Source organism: Seriola aureovittata, chromosome 19, assembly GCF_021018895.1.
Source record: "Seriola aureovittata isolate HTS-2021-v1 ecotype China chromosome 19, ASM2101889v1, whole genome shotgun sequence".
Taxonomy (NCBI): Eukaryota; Metazoa; Chordata; class Actinopteri; order Carangiformes; family Carangidae; genus Seriola; species Seriola aureovittata.
Window position 1 is genome coordinate 2,486,994 of NC_079382.1, and position 18,371 is coordinate 2,505,364.

Here is an 18,371-nt window from a genome sequence, read left to right on the forward strand (position 1 = left end):
GAGAAGCGAAGGGTGGAGGAGAGGAGCTGCATGCTGCTGGTTTAGTGCTAACGAGCTATTCCTTGTTGGGAGTTTCACTTTGGGATAACACATGAGCTGTGTTTAATAAAGCATCAAACTGACTCTCTGTGCATAGATGATACTGGTGGAGAGAGTCTGTGAAATGTTCACAGTGGTTTTTATGGTTTGCCTCTGGTTTTTCAGGAGGTTTGTTAATAACATAACAACATAAAACTCACTTAAAATAATGTCCCACAAGTACCGAACATCTGATTTATAATTATGAATTTTACAGCATTCTGGACTCAAATAAAATAAATGACTGTTATAAGAAACGAGACCCACAGAGTTCTTTGATTCTTTTATCTTAATCTCACCGGATTCCCTTCTTGGAGGTCTCTTTCTCGTACTCCTCTTGGAGCATGGAGAGCTTGTTGGGGAGATACTCCTTACAGATACGCATGGCATCACTCCACATGTCTGCATCCTAAGAAACACAAATATGCAACACATACAGAATAAATAAAAGAAGATGGATCATCCGTGTCTATGATCTGAATATAAAACGAGAGAGGCTCAGAACATTTCGAAACTCTTCTCGTGTTGTTTTCTCTAAAGCCAGTTTGGCTCTTTCTAGTCACCTTGTAATATTTAACAGCCAGTTCGGGTCTCTGGGCTCGGAGCAGGAAGGCTTCAGCCTTCTGGAAATCTTTCTGTTCAAAGCAGAACTTGGCTTGGCCGACCAGAACCTCAGACACACTCTCTGGATCGTGGCCCTCAGCCACCCGCTGCGCGTTGGCCCAGTCCTTGTTGTGGACATACCTGGAAGTTTACACACACACACAAGCCTAAAAAAACCAAACCTAAAAATGTCCTTTTTTTAGGATAAGTTCACACCCTATGTCAACTCCAGGGAAAGTGACATGAACTCTCTTTAAAACTTTGTGTTAAAAATTAGTTGATGACCAGCAGCTGACTGACATGAACTGAAGACAGAGGCTATCTTTAAATCAGTTTAAAAACATAAGCTATCCTTTGAGAAATGGTCACCATAATATTAAAACTGATTTTTTTGGCCAGGTGGGAGAAACAAGTTGTAAACACAAGTTATGATAGCTGCTGCTTTTAATTCTTGACTTTGCTGCTTTGATCCTTGGTTTTTACCTTCTGTCTTTTGTCTGTTTCATTGATTGTTGATTGTTTATAATTCTCCCTGTTAGAGACACTTTGTCTCTTTTCATGGTGTCTTTTATTGCTTTGTTCTGTTTTCATGTATGTGCAGCGCTTTGCAACTCTGTTTAGAAAAGTGATATGTAAATAAAGTTATTATAACATCATCACTTTTTAAAAAGTTATTCTTTTGGGCGTTTTTGCATTCTGACAGGACAGTGAGAGACAGAGAGGAGGGTCAGGGAGAGAGAGAGGGAGCAAAGGGCCGTGGGTCGGACTCGAACCCATAGCCACTGCGGTTAGGACTGAGCCTATGTGACACAGGCTCTAGGTGAGCCACCGAGGCGCCTATGCCTGACATGTTAGAAAACAATTGCTTTTCAACACATCCAGCAGTTACACAGCAACATCATCTTATATTTTGAGCTGTGTTTGTGTCTAATTCTCACTCTCTTTAGCTATTTAGCTGCTAAATGCTTCACTGTGTTAACCAGCTAATCTCAAACAGCAGAAAAAAGGTTTTGGTTTTAAACTAAGCAATGAACTAAAATTCAATATACAGCTCCATATTATATTATTATCATAAATCATCTGATGATTTCTGTAGCTTATAAAAACGTTGACTATAGCAGCTTTTAGTGTGTGGGATTTGTAGTAACTGGGTAGAACTATGGATAAAGCAGAAGTATGTACCTTTAAGGTCACTTAAAGACTGTTGAGTTGAATTCCCTGACGTTACAAGTGAATGAACTTCCATCAACAGTCAGTATCAGGCTGATGCATCTGTATATATTGTAAATCTACTGTACCTCTAATTATAACATCTGATCAGCTGATAGAAACACAGTGCATCATCTTCAGTACTCACATGAACACAGCTTCTTTGGGTTTTCCTGCTTTGATGAACTCAACTTCTGCCTCAGGAAACTTTCCCTGGAAGATGAAACCATGGCAGAGTTTGGGATTAGCACTAAAACTCCAAACCTCACATGTAGGGGTTTGACAATTCTCAGTTTGAGCATGAGCAGAAATTAAACGTAGAAAGACTTCTGATTAATGAGAGGTAAATGTGTTGGACTGAAATCTGTTCAAATGTAGCGCACGGACTCTGTTAGGAGCCCGATGTGTGTCAACTTAAGGAAAATTCTGTTTTTTATGAGTTTGGCTCTATTCTGAAGTTCTGTCCATCATTTCATAACCAAGAGGAAAGATGGACAAAGATACGACTGAGGGTGTATAAGTGTTTCTGTAGCAGGTATTTTTGAGATGATGTGGTCTGTGGAGGTGAAATAAGGCAGACAGGTCACTGTATGTAGCAGGATGGTGGTGGACTTACCTCATCTTCCAGGTATATGGCGTGTTTAAGGTGGATTTCAGGAATCTTCTCCTTACATGAAAGACGGGCCAAATCAAAGGCAAAGTCAAATGAGCTGGAGACAAGAGGAAGACATCGAAATCAAATCAAGACAGGTTTGACTTTACAGTGATGTCCTGTACGATTTATATACATAATCTATAAACATGATTTGGTAACTAACTCATATTAAAGCCAGCAGCACATACTCTGCTGTAATTTTCCTCTTGATATATTTAGCCCAATATTTTCATATTTCATTTTTTTTAAAAATGGGACTCAGTGACTCAAACAGAATTAAAATGTTCTCAAGATGGAATTAAATGAAAATGCATGACAGTGAATGTTGGGTCTGTGTGTTGTAATGCAGCTCACAAGTTGTTTGACGCAGACTCAATGGCGTATTCCATGAGGCCAAACTTGTTGAGCAGCTTCACGGCCGCCTCTCCTCCCAGGCTCCTGGCCCACAGGTAGGCCACCTGCTTCTGGGCTCCAGCCCCGCCGTGACTCTTTGCCACCTGTCTCACACACACACAGATATATTTATACATATATATATATATATATACATACAGTATATACATGTATTGCAATAGGAGTCATTCAGTGGTGTGGCTCCCTGGCACCTTTACCACAGATAATCAAGGGAAAAACAACTGATTAAAACTTTAAGTCTCCTTGTTTTACATTTATAAGTATATGAACATTTAACAGATGAGTTATAACACACTATAATGTAGCTGTGAACAGTTATAATATAAGTTATAATATTCTAAGTGTTTATTACAGTATTTGTCAACAATCGTCACACATTTTATATGATTACTGTGTTTTATTTGTTTATACACAGCTTCCACTAATTGGTGTGAGCAGGATGAGTTAAAGTTGCTAACAAATACATTAATTAACATTTATACCTGTTTATAGCTACATTACACTGTGATATAAATGCTATTATTATGCTACTATAAATGCTAAAAAAGGAGAGTAAACGATATTATACAAAGGATAAAACTATAAAATATCTATATATATATATATTTATATTTGGCTTGTTTTTTTTTCAAACTCTAATTAAGCCATCATGTGTTTATGTTATTACAGCACATTTCACATTATTTTGGTGGGATAAGCTTTTGTTTTTCGTTGATGCTATGGGAAGCAACTGATATAAATCAAAAGACCATATTTAACATCTTATAAGTCACTTTCATGTAACTGTGTCTCTAACCTCACTTTAATTTATGTATTATGTTTTATTTATTTGTAATATAAAGTCTGGAACATCTCCACCACCTGAGCTACAGTGTTACATAACTCACGGTGTTACATAACTGACACATCAATGGTGTTATTTATTTTTTATCACCAACAAGTCAAAGGTAGATGAACAGTGACTGTCAGGGATGAACTGTGACGAGTGAAAACATCTGCTGTGTGTGTCGAAGTTTAAGGCTTTAAAATAAACAATGACAGTTCAGACATTTGGTATAAAAAAAAGTCTACTTACTATATCTGTGTGTTTGAATTGGGATTAACAGCTAGAAAACCAATCAAATAAAATGTGAGTGTATGTACCCTGTATGCATCCTCCCACATGTCATTGACTCTGTACATGTGGACAGCAGCTTTCCACTCCTCAGCCTCCATGAAGTGGTACTCGGCCTCTGAGAACCTGGACTCGGCCTCCAACTCCTGCAATTATACCATACATATCAACCTAATATCCAATACACATAAAGTACTTGAAGTACCATTTAGGGAATATGGTAACAAAGCTTTATCAGCACTCTGAGATACTGCAAAAAAAAGAAAATTGTTGATAAAGAAAAGGCAGTTAATGATGAAACTCTATTGAATTTCTTATGAATCATCTTTGCTGCAGCTGTCTGAAGCCTGAAAGCGACCAGAGCTGGACACAACTAAAAGGTTGTAAAATTAGCCATGTATGTCATCTAATTTAGTTTGCATCAAAGAAATTTGTTTTACCTCATTGGCTTCAAAACTTCAGCATTCAGAGCAAAATTTTTAATTTCGGGACATTTCTAATTATGTGTAGTGTAAAGCACTGCTGGGCAGTTCTCACAAGATAATTGGACAACCACAAAACTGTGAACACACTCCTTTGTCTACTGTTACATAAGAAACTTGGATGAAGTTATACTGGTGCCAGTACTGGAGCACTATCTGAGCTCATGACAAGCTTTTCAGATGAGAGACCTCATTCACTGCTGCCTGAATGTTGCTGATGAAGATGATGACGCCGTGACAACAGCCCCTCCGCTGCTTTCTAACTGATCTCAGATGAGCTACAAGAATGTGAAGATGCTGGGATCTGTTCTTTGTTTCATCTACAAGTAATTAAACAGGCAAACTAAGTACATGTAAGTTAAATATTCAAATGACCACCACAATGAAACTTCCATTTATGAACACTGCTTTTGCATTTTTGATTTTCCTATTAATTCTTAAGCCTTGTTCTAGACCTTCAAGCCTTGTTCTCTAAATCACTTTCAGGAAAACACAAAGAGAAAATTGCACACTAAAAAAACAACTTTTGTGTTTGATTTGTCTAACTCAAAAGTTTCTCTCCCATCACTTACACTGAAAGCATGTTGAGAAGAGATCTCTTCAAAGGGATATATGGATCTCTTAAAGGGGCTATATGAACGTTTTCTCTGCCACTGAACACGGGAGTAGCTGCTGGTGATGGTCCCTCGCCAAGAGCTTCAGCCATTGTGTTAAAATACATCATCTGAGTATCGCTACTTCTTTAGGCCAGACTGGACACTATAGTGACTTGGTATCAGTCTGTCAGGACAGTCTGGCCAGGCTGGAGCTAGCTGATTAGCATGCTAACTTCAGTAGAAGAAAAGAAGTTACAGAAATAGAAGCAAAAAATAGGGCTGCTTTCCACCTCTGGAGACAGATCTTGGTGAGAAAAGGAATGAAGTTTGATGCTGAACTCACAACGTTTCTTCTGTGAATATGGGCACCAGACTATTGTTTACAGACAGAATAGACAAATTATGAACCTATTAAAATAAACTGTTTCTGTTAACCACAATGCAGCTTTCAATTGACAATGATTAGGGTGGGACTGATTCATCCTTGGTAACTGATGGGTTAGAGAAAATAAACAAAATAATAAAATTAATAATAATAATGATAATAAATAAAAATAACCCAACCTCTCAACTATAAATGGGCCGACATGAACACAATGTCTGACTGAATTAATGAAGTGAAATGAAACAGCAGTTTAGTCTGATTATCAGGCTAATGCTTGAGTTTTTGGGAACTTTCACAAAATCTTATATTGTTGCTCTCCGTGTTGGTGTTGAAACTCCATTATTATCTGTGGAGTTGATCACAGTGAGCTGTACCTTGGCCAGGTGGAGGTGGGTCTCAGTCAGCAGGTCGGGGTGATGTTTGGCCACCAGGCGGATAACATCATCAAACATCCGGTTTTTCTTGTACATGGTGATGGCGAGGTCAAGCTGCTTCACTGTGGCAAACAGCCTGTATGCACGCATGCACACACACGCGCACACGCACACACACACACACACACACACACACACACACACACACACACACACACACACACACACACACACACACACAGGTAAGCGTGAAGAACTGTAGGTCCCATACAGTCTAAAGGTAGATCAGAAGAGAGGCTCAGAGCCTGCTCTCTTCTGATTGGCTCACTGACCTGTTGTTACTAGAGCTCCAGAGAGAAGCCTGAGAGAGAAGAAGTAAAACTAACCCTAACCCTTAAAACCACAAATATATCTTCTTATGGATCAGTACTTCAAATAAAACACTGGAAAAAGTGTTAAACATGGACCTTTAAGATGTTTGAGCGTCAAAGACAGAAGAGAGGACTAAAGTAGCACATTGCATCAGTAAAACAGTCTAGAAACGACGGAAAATCAGACAGCCAAGTGAAAACGTAGGCTGTAATTATAACCTTTTAACAGTCAGATACTCTTTTTATTCTTCCTCTTGCTGTAACTGAGGTCAGAAATGACTTCAAACAAGTCATGTTCGTTTGCCTCACTCCATCTTCATGCTGCCAGCAGCCACTGAAGAAACAAACGGCTATAAATATAGTGATCTGCATTTACCTCTCAGCCTCTTTCAACTTCCCGTCTCCCTCCAGCTCCTGAGCTCTGCTGATATACAGCGCCATAACCTCCTCCTCTGTCATACACTCCACTGCCAGCTGTAGACAAAACACATCAAAACAACAACAACAACCTTATTCATTTCTCTGTATTACAATTAGACTGATATCTGGGGATGAAATCTCCCTTTTGTTAAACATAATCTAAATAACGTAAGATGAGATGATACATACATTTGTGTTTTCAAGAGAGATTTTGGGCCTTGAAATATATTACAATTCAATGTGAAATTTTACACTTGTGTTTGTAGTTTGTGATACTGACCTTATGAGCCTCCTCCCAGCGTCCTGCTGTGGTGTACATGTCTATGGCATCTTTAATGTGACCTCCTTTCACAAATAGTTGTTCTGCCACCTACAGGCCACAGACACACACAAAAAAACACCCAACATACACTTCAAAATATCGAATAAGATGTTAAAATCACAAACTCATATTCCAAAATAGTTTATATTTAATAATATACTGCAATCTTATGTCCAGAGTACATTATTATGTTGAAAACACATTTCTTCAGAGTAAACATATATAAAACAAGTTCAAGAACAGCTACATGTGCTAATAGCAACATAAAGAGTTGTGTGATTTGTTGCCACAGTGTGTAACTGTACAGAGAAGGAAAATGAAACCGATTTTTGCTCCACAAAAGTAAAAGGTATATTCAGTTCAACCTGTAATAACACTGACGTCAGTGAAACAAATGCTTTCGCCTGTTCTGATTAAAAAACGTTTAGTCATTGTTTTTCTATTGAAAACACAGGTATGCAGAGCTTCCTCCATTGTTTAAGTTTGCACTGAATTTCACTTTCCTGCATCTTCCGCGAGTTGGAGAGCAAAGAGCTTGTTATCTTAATTACTTTCTGTGAATGTGCCCATAGAGCAAACAGACTGAAATAGCCTGCTATTTTCAGAGGCTGCCGGTCTGTGGAGGCTGTTTGGCTCAGCTGAGCTCATCAGAATAAGCAGAGCGCCTCATCGCTATCATCTCTCCGTTCTTTGTATCTATACCAGATTCCTCTCCTTCTCTTCCTCATTTCAACAGCCCTGTATTTTTGGTATTTAGGCAACTATTAAAACTATTGTTACAACCAGCCAACCTGTCGTTATTGCCAAAACACCCTTGAGCACACAACCCACGCTGCTCCTCAGAGACTGCACTAAAGTTGATCCTGAGTTCTGACTTCTGGGAGTTTTGTGTGTGTGTTTGTGTGTGTGTGTGTGTGTGTGTGTGTGTGCATGTGTATCATGGGTGACTGTATATATCCCTGAGAAATGTGCAGAAATTGATTGCCAGTGGCAAAATGTCACTGCCTACTTTATCCCTCTGGCTGTCTTCAGTATTGAGGGAGCAAAACCAACCTGCTAACGTGCTAACCTGAACACAAAACCAAATGTAGCAGCATTTAGTCAGCAGTCAAAGTGAATATCTGAGAGCCAATGAAGAGAAGTCCAATTTAGGGTACCACTAATATGTGAACATGTTAGCAAGCGGTTGCTTATCTACATCCAGCAGACAAAGAGCAACATTATCATTCATTTTGAGTCTTGTTTCTGGACACCTGACAAACAGAAATCCAGGTTTCACTTTTCTTTTGGCTCTATTTTTGGGCTCCTCCTACACTTGAAGAAAGACTCTGCTTGCACTCTAGCTGAATGTTCTACAATACTCACCAGCTGCTCTCAACCTGTGTCTGTCAGCTGTTTGGTAGTGAGGAGGTGGCATACAGTCACTTTATCAGAGCTTTTTCTCTGGGAACCACTACCTGCTGCTGCTGGATGTATAGCTGATGAGTGGAGATAGTGAACCAAAACAACTGCTGAAAACAGATGCTAAAATGCTAACACTAATGCTAATAATTTTGTATGGGCTCATCTTCATGAGCAATGCCTTTCACATTACATGTAGTCACTTCATAGATCGTAAAAACAAAGTAGATTTGTTCAAATTAACCAAATGATGTTTCTGTTTATATACACTCAACAAGTCTTTCTTGCAAATCCTCCGCAAGCTAGCCAAACAACTCCACACACTATTAAACAGTGGCACATACAAATCAAGTGTAACTTCCAGTGCAGCTGTGACCAACACTTTGATCAGCTGATCTGTTAAAGTACCACAGGTATAAGACCAGAGGACACCTGTCCTCTTGATGAGCAGAAAATCACACTTACCTGGAAATACGAATATGCTTTTATAAACTGGAGTCACATTTAGCTAAGTAACTAAGAACATTTACTTAAGTAATATACTTAAGAACAGTTTACTTGAGTATTCACATTTTCTGTGACTTTATACTTGACCTGCTATACTTTAGACTCCACTAAAACCACTCGATGCCTTATGTTACTAAATACTTTGCAGATTCAGATTAATAAAACAAAAATATAATCAACAAAAATAATGAGGTATTATTATAGGTAAAGATAAGATTTTATTGATCTCCAAGGAGAAAATCACAAGCTACTCAACAGTAAATAAAATCTTTAAAATAAGCCCCAACTTTACCTGCTGCAACTTTAAAGTAATGATCTCTTTAAAGTATCAATAATTATAATCCAATATGATAATTATAATATGATATGATATGTATATTACTCTGTAATGTACCATTCTGCATAATTAGCACTTACTTTCAGTATACTTTGAAGGCAGTACTTTTGTACTTTTACTTCAATAAAGTTTAGAAGATCTGAATTCTACTTCTGCTCCCTCCATCCCTCCATCCCCCTCTCTCACCTCATAGTCCTGCATGGAGGCGTAGTACTGAGCTATCTTCACGTAGTATTTCCCTGCTGATGGATCCTCCTGTAACTCCAGGATGTGTACGGCTTTCTTCCACTGACGAGCTGCGATGGCCGCCTCGATGGCTTTCAGCGAGCAGCTAAGAGGAAAAACAACAAATACATTTTATTTTGCATGTGTGCGAGTGGTGTGTGTGTAGGCATCAAATTCCATGACATATCTCTGAAATGTAGATTATATGTTGTGTTCCTCCACCAGTTAAAGAATATTGGACACAATGGGCAAACAGCAACTTTGGTTGAGGTTAAAGTTAAACTTTTTCAGTTTCAGAGGATTTTTTTAACTTGGAAAAATAAAAATCTGGCTGCTCATTATCCGTCTTTATTTGGTATTTTTTGGGCATTACTATCGCCATATTTAAAGATGTCCCTTCTCATCTCTCTCATGGTCCTGGTGATGATTTAAAGAATTGTTGGCTATCTCTGTTGGATTGTTTTTTTGTGTTATTTTTCCTCCTCTCCATCTGTCCATATCTTTGTCTCATGAGTCCTCTCTCTCCATCTCTCTTCTACACTACATACCCTGCTTCAATGAAGTGGTTGATGGCGGCGTCCATCTGTTTCTGCTGGACCAGGTAGTCCCCCCAGGCCTCCTCCAGTTTCACCACCTCGGCAGGGAAGGTGAGACGAGCCAGCTCCACCGCTACAGGAAGCAGGAAGAAGAAACTTAATATCCAAACATGACTTCTGTATATTACCTACACCCAAAACATCCAGCTGTTGTCCGACATCTTTTCACAGAGATGACAGATGTTTGAGATTAGATGTATATCAGATCCTTTAAAGGATAAAGTTGGTTATCTCTTCGTTATCTTTTTCTTACTGTCAACAAATAAATCTAAAATAAATCTTATTCCTCTGTGTCATGAAGCTCCACTGTCCAAGAACTACTAAAGCAAACCAGTGAGCACATGTAGTTTATTTTAAGTCAATCCCATATACCCTGTCCTGCTGCAGCTGAGGATAGTCCCCAATAGAGAGACCATTTCCTCCAGTTTCAGTAGTGTTTGCTAAATGCAGTGGCCCAGCTGAAATTATTGAGCCTTTAAAAAAATGTAACTATATATTTCTGACCTTGTTTTTTTAAAGATTTACATCTGCAACAAATGACCTCAGCCCAAGTTGGAGAGTATTGACAGACGGACTAAAACGCTTGATATTTTCATGAGTATGTATCTTAAAAAACAACCTAAAAAACATTTTTTTGTAATCAAGTCCAATAAAAACTGGTCAATACATGCTACAGAACTGCGGATGTACCTTTCCTGAAGGCACCTCCTTTGCAGTAGCACTCCAGAGCTCTCTGGTTGTTTCTGATCGTCTCATACAGATCTCCTGCCTGGTCAGAAGAGACAGAGACAAATCCGTTTATTATGATTCATTCAAACAACAGGGCTGAATTTCTCACACACACTTTTTGAGCATGGGAACCATTGCTGGGAATGTACAATAATAATAATAATAATAATAATAATAATCATCAACAATAATAATAATATCTTTATTGTCCATGGATGTAGACATTTGCCTTTGGCTTCACTGACTGGTTAAAACATATCATTGTAACTCACAAACAATAAACACATAATCAATTAACACAACATGCACAGTACAGACAAAAAAAATGGACATGATTCCAGTGCGAATGATGATCACGACTTTAACAAAGTTATCACATTTGGTATTAAGGACTTTCTGTTAATGTTCTTGGTTGCTGTTGCGGCTCGACAGCATCTTCCCGAGGGCAGTTTTGTGAATTCCTTAAAAAGGGGATGAACAGGATCAGCATCAGTTTGTGGAGCTTTCTGTTCCACCTGCATTCTATAGATACACTCCAGTTGTTTCTGCTCTTTCCCAATAACATTACTGGCTGTGTAATCCTGTCAGTCTGTTTTTATTCTTAGACCCCAGGTGTCCATAGCCTGTACACATATTACTGAATGTGGACACACATACATCTGGTCTGGAGCTGTTTTTCATGGCTTAGCACCAATTAAGAGAAATCTGGATATTTCAGACAATAATGTAAATCCAACCCTTTCCTGTTAAAACATGACAGTGTTCACAAAGAAATAGTGGAAGACCTTGACTGGCCTGCACACAGCCCTGACCTCAACCCCATCCAACTGGAACAGACTGTGACTGTGAGCTAGATCTCATCACCCAGCGTCACTAATGCTCATCTTCCATTTCTTTCAGTAGCTTTTCAAACTTGCCAACAGCAATATACAGAGGGACAATACAGCATCCATGCAAGATACAGAAAATAGACTGAAAGTCTGCAGGACATTTTGAATACTGCAAGTTAAACTCACACATTACCAGCATCCACATCAACCTTCAAACACCTCAACTGATGAAACCCTACACCATCAGGGTACAAAAACAAGTTTCACTCCGAGGTTTTGTTCTCTCTTTCCGAGCCTCGTTCTCACCTGTTACATAAACACAGATGGCTATAAAAAAAAAAAAAGAATCGACAAAAAGCTACAGAAAAAGACACAAAGAAACAGACAGATGGAGGGAGACAGAAAAAACTAAAACTGTTGTTCCTCTACTGATACCTCTCCTCTCCTGGCATCTGTTAGGAGAGGAGAGGAACATGAGATGAGGTGGGAAGACAGCAGCACAGAAAAGTCAGAACAGAGGAGCAGAAAGAACATTTCACTGGTATAAATTATATAAATCTCTTTATTAAAAGATAAAGAGAATCCACTCACCCTCTCGTAAAACTCTCCCTTGATCAGACTGGCAGCGATGCGACTGACGGTGTCGCTGTTGTTTGTGATCTCCGGCCGGCTGATGGCCAGACGTGCAGCTTTCGCAGGGAGTCCGGCCTTCAGGTACAGATTGATGGCTCCCTGGAAGTCTCCATCGCTCTCCTTCACCTCACCGGCCTTCTCGTCCTGACCCGTCTCCGTCAACCACTGGTAGTAGCTCACACGCAGGCTGTCCAGCTCTGGGTGGCCCTGCAGTCAGAATGTGGGGTTGTTTAAATTTAAGACATAGATTCACATTTAGTGCTTGAAAATCACTTGACGAATAATTAACAGAATTAATCAGCAACGCTTTTGATAATCAATTGTTACAGTCAAAAATGACAAACATTTGTTGGTTGCTTCATCTCAAATGTGAGGAATTGCTGCTTTTCTCTGTCTTATCATTGTAAACTGAAAATCTTTGAGTCAAAATAATCAAGATGAGGATGTCTCTTTGAGCTGTGGGAAACTGTGAGGGGTAGCTGACTGATAATATTTTAAATCAAAAAATGATTAATGAACAGATTAATTCATAATGAAAATAATTGCTACTTCTACAAAGAAACAAATCAACTGCAGCTGGTGCAAATTTTGCCACTTAATGTTGATTTAACAAAGAAAAACTCCCAATACTACACTGATCCTGAGCTGCATCAGCTCTCATGTGAGGTTACAATGGAGCATTAACAAGTTTTTATTGTCCGAAGAGAGCAAAGACTAGAGATGCAGATCCAAAATCCTCAAAAATGTAACTCTGACCAAACAAAGGTGGACTAAAGGTGAGGACCTGACGAGTTCATTATGAGTCAAGTCCTCTGGGTTCGATAAGGAATCAGGTCTGTTGTAAGCTGGATGTCTAACTCGTCTAACTGCAAGTAGAACAGAGAACGCAGGCTGAATGCCTTTACAGCTGAAAAGTGTAAGTATAGTCAGTTCATTATTACCTTGGCCTCAGCCACAGCAATGCAGTCATCCCACATGTGGAGCTCCTGGTACATCTCTATGGCTTCATCAATGGCATTCTGCAGTAAAACAGAAAAATATTGAATCCTGCAAAAATGTATAATAATTCAAATCACAAGTTTGGCCTCTGTAAGTAGTAAAACCATTATGTTTAGAGTACTACCAGTTCTCTAAACTGTTGGACCAATCACAAGCATGCTAACATTAACTAGTCAATGTACAGTGAATGTTTCAGGATGTAGTTGTTTACCAACAGATGAACAAACTGGATTTTAATTTCAAATAAAAATTTACTTTTGAAATCACAATAGTTCAAGAACATGACCTGCTGAGTGTTTGGATCTTTAGTTTGTTCTAAAATCTGAAATCCATTGATAGTGAATTCTATATTTTAAACAAAGTATGAACAAGTCTTATTTTAAATGCCTCATTGCATAATTTTCACCCAACTTTTGGAAGCAGGTGCGAACATGAGGTTTGGTTGAATGCGAGCATGGCACTGACCTGCTCCATGAAGTGCATCTCAGCCATTTTGAAGTTCTTATCCAGCATGGCCACATGGGCCTGGACTTGGTAGAACGCAGTCCCATCTCCTCCCTGGTCAGTGGAAACACGCAGATTAAAACACAAACTAAAACTCATTTTAAACTGTGCAGCAACAAAATGTAGTTTATCAGAAAAATATAAACGTTTTGTGACATTTGAAGAGCTGCATTTGTACAAAATGTGTTTTTATACAGAGATGAATACAAATGAGTAATTTCTCTCTGTGAATTGAATTTGATATCCATAGGGTGAATATCACTCCCCCCACCTCTACTGTGCACCTCCCCTGCCCCTCCTTGGATGTTGAATTGTTTTAAACCGATATCAATGCAGGATCTGGAAAAACTGTGTCACTTATGAAACCCTCATCTAGCCCCCTTGATATTATCCCGACAAAACTGCTTAAAGATACCATAGAGTCAATCGGCCCTGCACTGCTGACCATTATCAATAGCTCCCTGACCTCTGGAATTGTACCAGATCTTTTTAAAACTGTGTTCAACCGCTGATGAAAGGAACTGGCTTAGATCCCACAGACCTAAAAAATTTCAGAACTGACTTTTATATACAAAATCCTAAAAAAGACAGTACTGGACCAAGTATTACCTGATCTTAATAACAACAATATTTTCAAGAAGTTCCAATCTGGTTTCCGCTAGCTACACAGCACCGACACTGCCCTCCTTGGAGTCACAAACGATCTACTTATGGCTGCAGACTCTGGTGCATGTTCTGTATTAATACTTCCTGACCTTAGTGCAGCTTTCAATACTGTCGACCATTCAGTCCTCATAGTCAGACTAAAACAGTGGGGGGGGAAACTGTAACTGTAATTTAGCAAACAGAATTTTTTGTTTCTGTCAGTGAACTTACTTCACAAACTGCTCAGTCTTTACATGGAAAACCACAAGGATCAATGTTGGGACCTTTTCTGTTCACCCTGTAAATGTTACCCCTGGACCGCCATCACAACATCTCCTTCCATAGCTAAGCATATGATACACAGCTGTATCTGTCTTTCAAATCCTCTGACACCAGTAAATTAACTTTAGACATAGCTGTCTAGGTGACATAAAAAAACTGTAAGTACCAAAACTTCTCATTATTGGACTCAAACATGTCTCAAAACAAATACAGCCACTCTTTGCCCCCCTCACCCCCAATATATAGTCAGCTACAAAAATCTGGGCGTTATCCTGGACTGTGAACTCAGCTTAGAACAACATGTAAAGACAGTAGTCCGGTCATGTTTTTATGAACTGAGGAATATTTCCAAAATTAGATCAGTTCTGTCTTCTAGCAACACGGAGAAATGTATACACGCTCTTATATCTGTACTGTAATGTTTTTTACATCCCTGAACAATGGAGCTATTGGACAGCTCCAAATTGTTCAAAACTCGGCAGCTGGAGTATTAACCAAAACTAAGTGATCCTCACACATCACACCAGTCTTGGCTACACTGCATTGGCTTCCCATCTCTTTTAGAATCCTTTTAAAGTGCTTTTAATTACATACACTCTCTCTGGCTCTGAATAATCTGGCACCGGAGTATATAACTGAGCTCCTTACACCATACTGTCCGAACAGGCCCCTCAGGTCTGCTAGTCTGGGCCTTCTCACTACTCCAGAGTCCAGTTTAAAAACAAAGGGTGATCAAGACTCTGGAACAGCCTTCCACTGAGCATCAGCTCAGCTGACTGTTGCTATTATAGAACAGCTTTTACAAACAACTGATCACTACACTTCTGGCCATTTTCTTTCTTTGAGAGTTTTTATCTTTTAATTTCTTTCATCGAGTGTCAGCGTGAGAGTGTATGTGTATGTGCTTGTGTACATGTACGTGTATGTATGTATGTTTGTATGCATATGCACTTGTTTTTCGTTATCTATCTTTTGAAATTGTTTTTAATGTTGACTGTTTTTGAATTTTCTTCACCTTTGGAAAGCACTTTGTGCTTTTGCTTGAAAAGCGCTCTATAAATAAAATTATCATTATCGTTATTATTATTATTATTAATAAATTGTGAAGCAATCACTGATATTCATCAAAACGAATTTCATTAATATTGATTTTTAGTGGAGATGCAGTGAAGAGCATAAATCTTTCACACAAATACTGAATTATTCAGGATTTGCTGTGTGAAAATGGTCACATTTAAAGCAATTGAATATCAGTGTAGATTATTAATCAGTATCAACCTCTAAGCCCTTCTGTCTTTTGTGCAGCAGCGTATTTGGTGAGTGTAGAGATGTGAAACGCACCATCTCATTGGACACTTTGTCGGCAATCTGGTTCGTTTGGTGCAGGAAACGAACAGTGGAGACGTCACCCAACGCAGCAAAACACCTACAACATAACAGAGGAAGAAAACCATGAAGGAAGTGTTCATCACAGTGAAGCTTGAAGGTAAAACTGGCTGGTCAAAGCTCCGAAAAACTGTTTGCTTAATGAACTGAGATAAATGAGAGCTTTTGTCTAATTAGCTTTTGGATTTGCAGCAGTCTGAGGGGCTGAAATGAAAAGGCACATCTTAGCATTTGGCCACTTTATTGCCAACTCTCTCTGAACAGTTGCATCAGATTAATGAACGAGTCATGAAAGAAAAAAGAAAAGTTAAAAAACTCCCTCTGTCTAACTCTTTCTTGCTTCCTGCCCTCATTAACATCACTTCCCTCCCTCATTAACATTACCCACTCCAGACAAAACCATTTCTCTCCCCGATTTCATGATTTATGCAAATCAAGCTGATGCCTAACGAACAGGATATGCATTATTAATGACACAGAATTCAAATTTGAAAAGTTTCTCAAAACAGAGGGAAATAAAGATGGAGAGAGGGAGAGAGAGAGAGAGAAAATGCTTATGATAGAAATTTTTTAAAAACTGTCTGATGATTAATGAAGTTAGAGGAGGAGGTCAGGCAGGGACGCAGCCATCTGCTATGTGTGTATGTGTGTGTGTGTGTGTGTGTGTGTGTGTTTCATTCCAGGTGACGAAGGTGCCCTTGTTGTCTCCATTCTCTCCGGTCTCGGAGATAAGTCTCTGTTACAGTGACGACTGATACAGAATGTAATTAGTTCAGAGGCACAAACAGCAGTTTGAAAGACCTTTGTGTGAGTGTGTGTGTGTGTGTGTGTGTGTGTGTCTTGTTGACCTTTCTGCAATGTGCAGCTGGCGTGCCTCCAGAGCCAGCTTGCTGAGCGTCTTCCACATGGCTTCAGTCTCTGGTGACATCTCCAGAGTCTCGAGGAATGCCGTGGCTCTGTAAATACACACACACACACACACACACACACACACACACACACACACACACAACACACACACACACACACACACACACACACACACACACACACACACACTTATAAACAAACAAGCGGTGCAGCTGAGTCAGATGGCAAGACAGTCCATGACGCATGATGGGACAGAACAGACGACTACAGCAGCAGCAGTGAGTTGTGCATTGATTAAACAGACCCGGGTCCAAGCTGCAGTGTCGGCTCACATCTGCTCTGCCTCAGTTCCTTTGGGCAAACCACAAGCTATAAGATATTCAGTCAGTAGCAGGGTTTACGTGGTGTTATGGAGATCAGAGTGGAGTGTTGTTGAGGCACTGTCATCTTCTTCTACACATCTGAACAGATATCCAGCAAGTCAGGAGGGAGGGTGCAGAGGTTCAGACAGATGACCAGAGAAGGATTGTAGGAGGAGTCTTCAACCTGACACACTAATCTACTTTTGAGGAGGGTCAGAGAGTAAATTTCCAACTTCCTCAAGAGGGACCGGGGCTCTTTTTCCAATGTGACCAGGAGACACAACACAAGTAAAGGAGATTACAGAAGCTTCTGGTGTTGAATCCACAGATTGGATAGATTTATAAGGACCTAGCTGTCAATCACAGAGCCTTAGACATGGCCTTGATGACACAGATTTGCAATGACAGTAGAGAGATAACTAGCACAGCTAAGGTGGTTTAGATATCCTTCAGCTAAGATGATCACTGGATAAAATGAAATGATGAAAGCAAGCGAACAAATCCCTGTGAAATAATTGGATCCCAACAGAGAGGTGGAGCCACAGAGTGAGGACAAAGTGGTCAAAGCAGTGAATTTGTGTTAAAAGTTTCTTGGAAAAGCCGCCCAGAAATTTCACCAAGTGACTTTCCCATAAACTGTGAGGTGAAGGGGAGGCAGGTACCTCAAGTGGAAAGGTTTGGGTGTCTTCGTATCTTATTATCATGGTGGTGAAGAGACAGTTCAGTCTGTCTTTGTCCTCTCACAGGGTTTCTGCAGCGAGTTAAATCTAAGACTTTCTAAGACCTTTTTAATACCACAGAGAATGCAATTTAATACCTGTGTCACCAACATACCACCCAAAGTATGACTGCATGTTGGAAAATCAGCAGGGACCATATGGCCTAGAATTATTATATCACATTTTTCAGTACTTCCCTGCAGCATATAACAAGAGTTCCTAATGAGAAAATTAATCAAATCAATGCAACCTGGACCTATAAATAAGTGGCTGGATGGATAGATGAATCAAATGAAATTATCATTATTCCACTACATTTACAT

The 18,371-nt window shown here is 39.4% G+C and overlaps 1 protein-coding gene across 2 annotated transcripts in view; it reads right to left on the reverse strand.

Moving 5' to 3' along the window:
* The window catches only part of ift172 (intraflagellar transport 172), a 45,728-nt gene that overhangs the window by 12,196 nt on the left and 15,161 nt on the right, over positions 1–18,371 (reverse strand). For both annotated transcript variants that reach the window (XM_056363377.1, XM_056363376.1), the window contains exons 18-34: positions 16,946–17,053; positions 16,053–16,137; positions 13,746–13,838; positions 13,223–13,300; positions 12,240–12,488; positions 10,780–10,858; positions 10,042–10,162; positions 9,455–9,599; positions 6,982–7,071; positions 6,658–6,755; positions 5,911–6,046; positions 4,103–4,219; positions 2,900–3,042; positions 2,507–2,600; positions 2,039–2,103; positions 642–822; positions 378–487 (exon numbers count right to left, since the gene is read on the reverse strand). In XM_056363377.1, the coding sequence (XP_056219352.1) occupies positions 378–487; positions 642–822; positions 2,039–2,103; positions 2,507–2,600; positions 2,900–3,042; positions 4,103–4,219; positions 5,911–6,046; positions 6,658–6,755; positions 6,982–7,071; positions 9,455–9,599; positions 10,042–10,162; positions 10,780–10,858; positions 12,240–12,488; positions 13,223–13,300; positions 13,746–13,838; positions 16,053–16,137; positions 16,946–17,053 (1,992 nt within the window). The remainder of the gene's footprint in view (positions 1–377; positions 488–641; positions 823–2,038; positions 2,104–2,506; positions 2,601–2,899; positions 3,043–4,102; positions 4,220–5,910; positions 6,047–6,657; positions 6,756–6,981; positions 7,072–9,454; positions 9,600–10,041; positions 10,163–10,779; positions 10,859–12,239; positions 12,489–13,222; positions 13,301–13,745; positions 13,839–16,052; positions 16,138–16,945; positions 17,054–18,371) is intronic.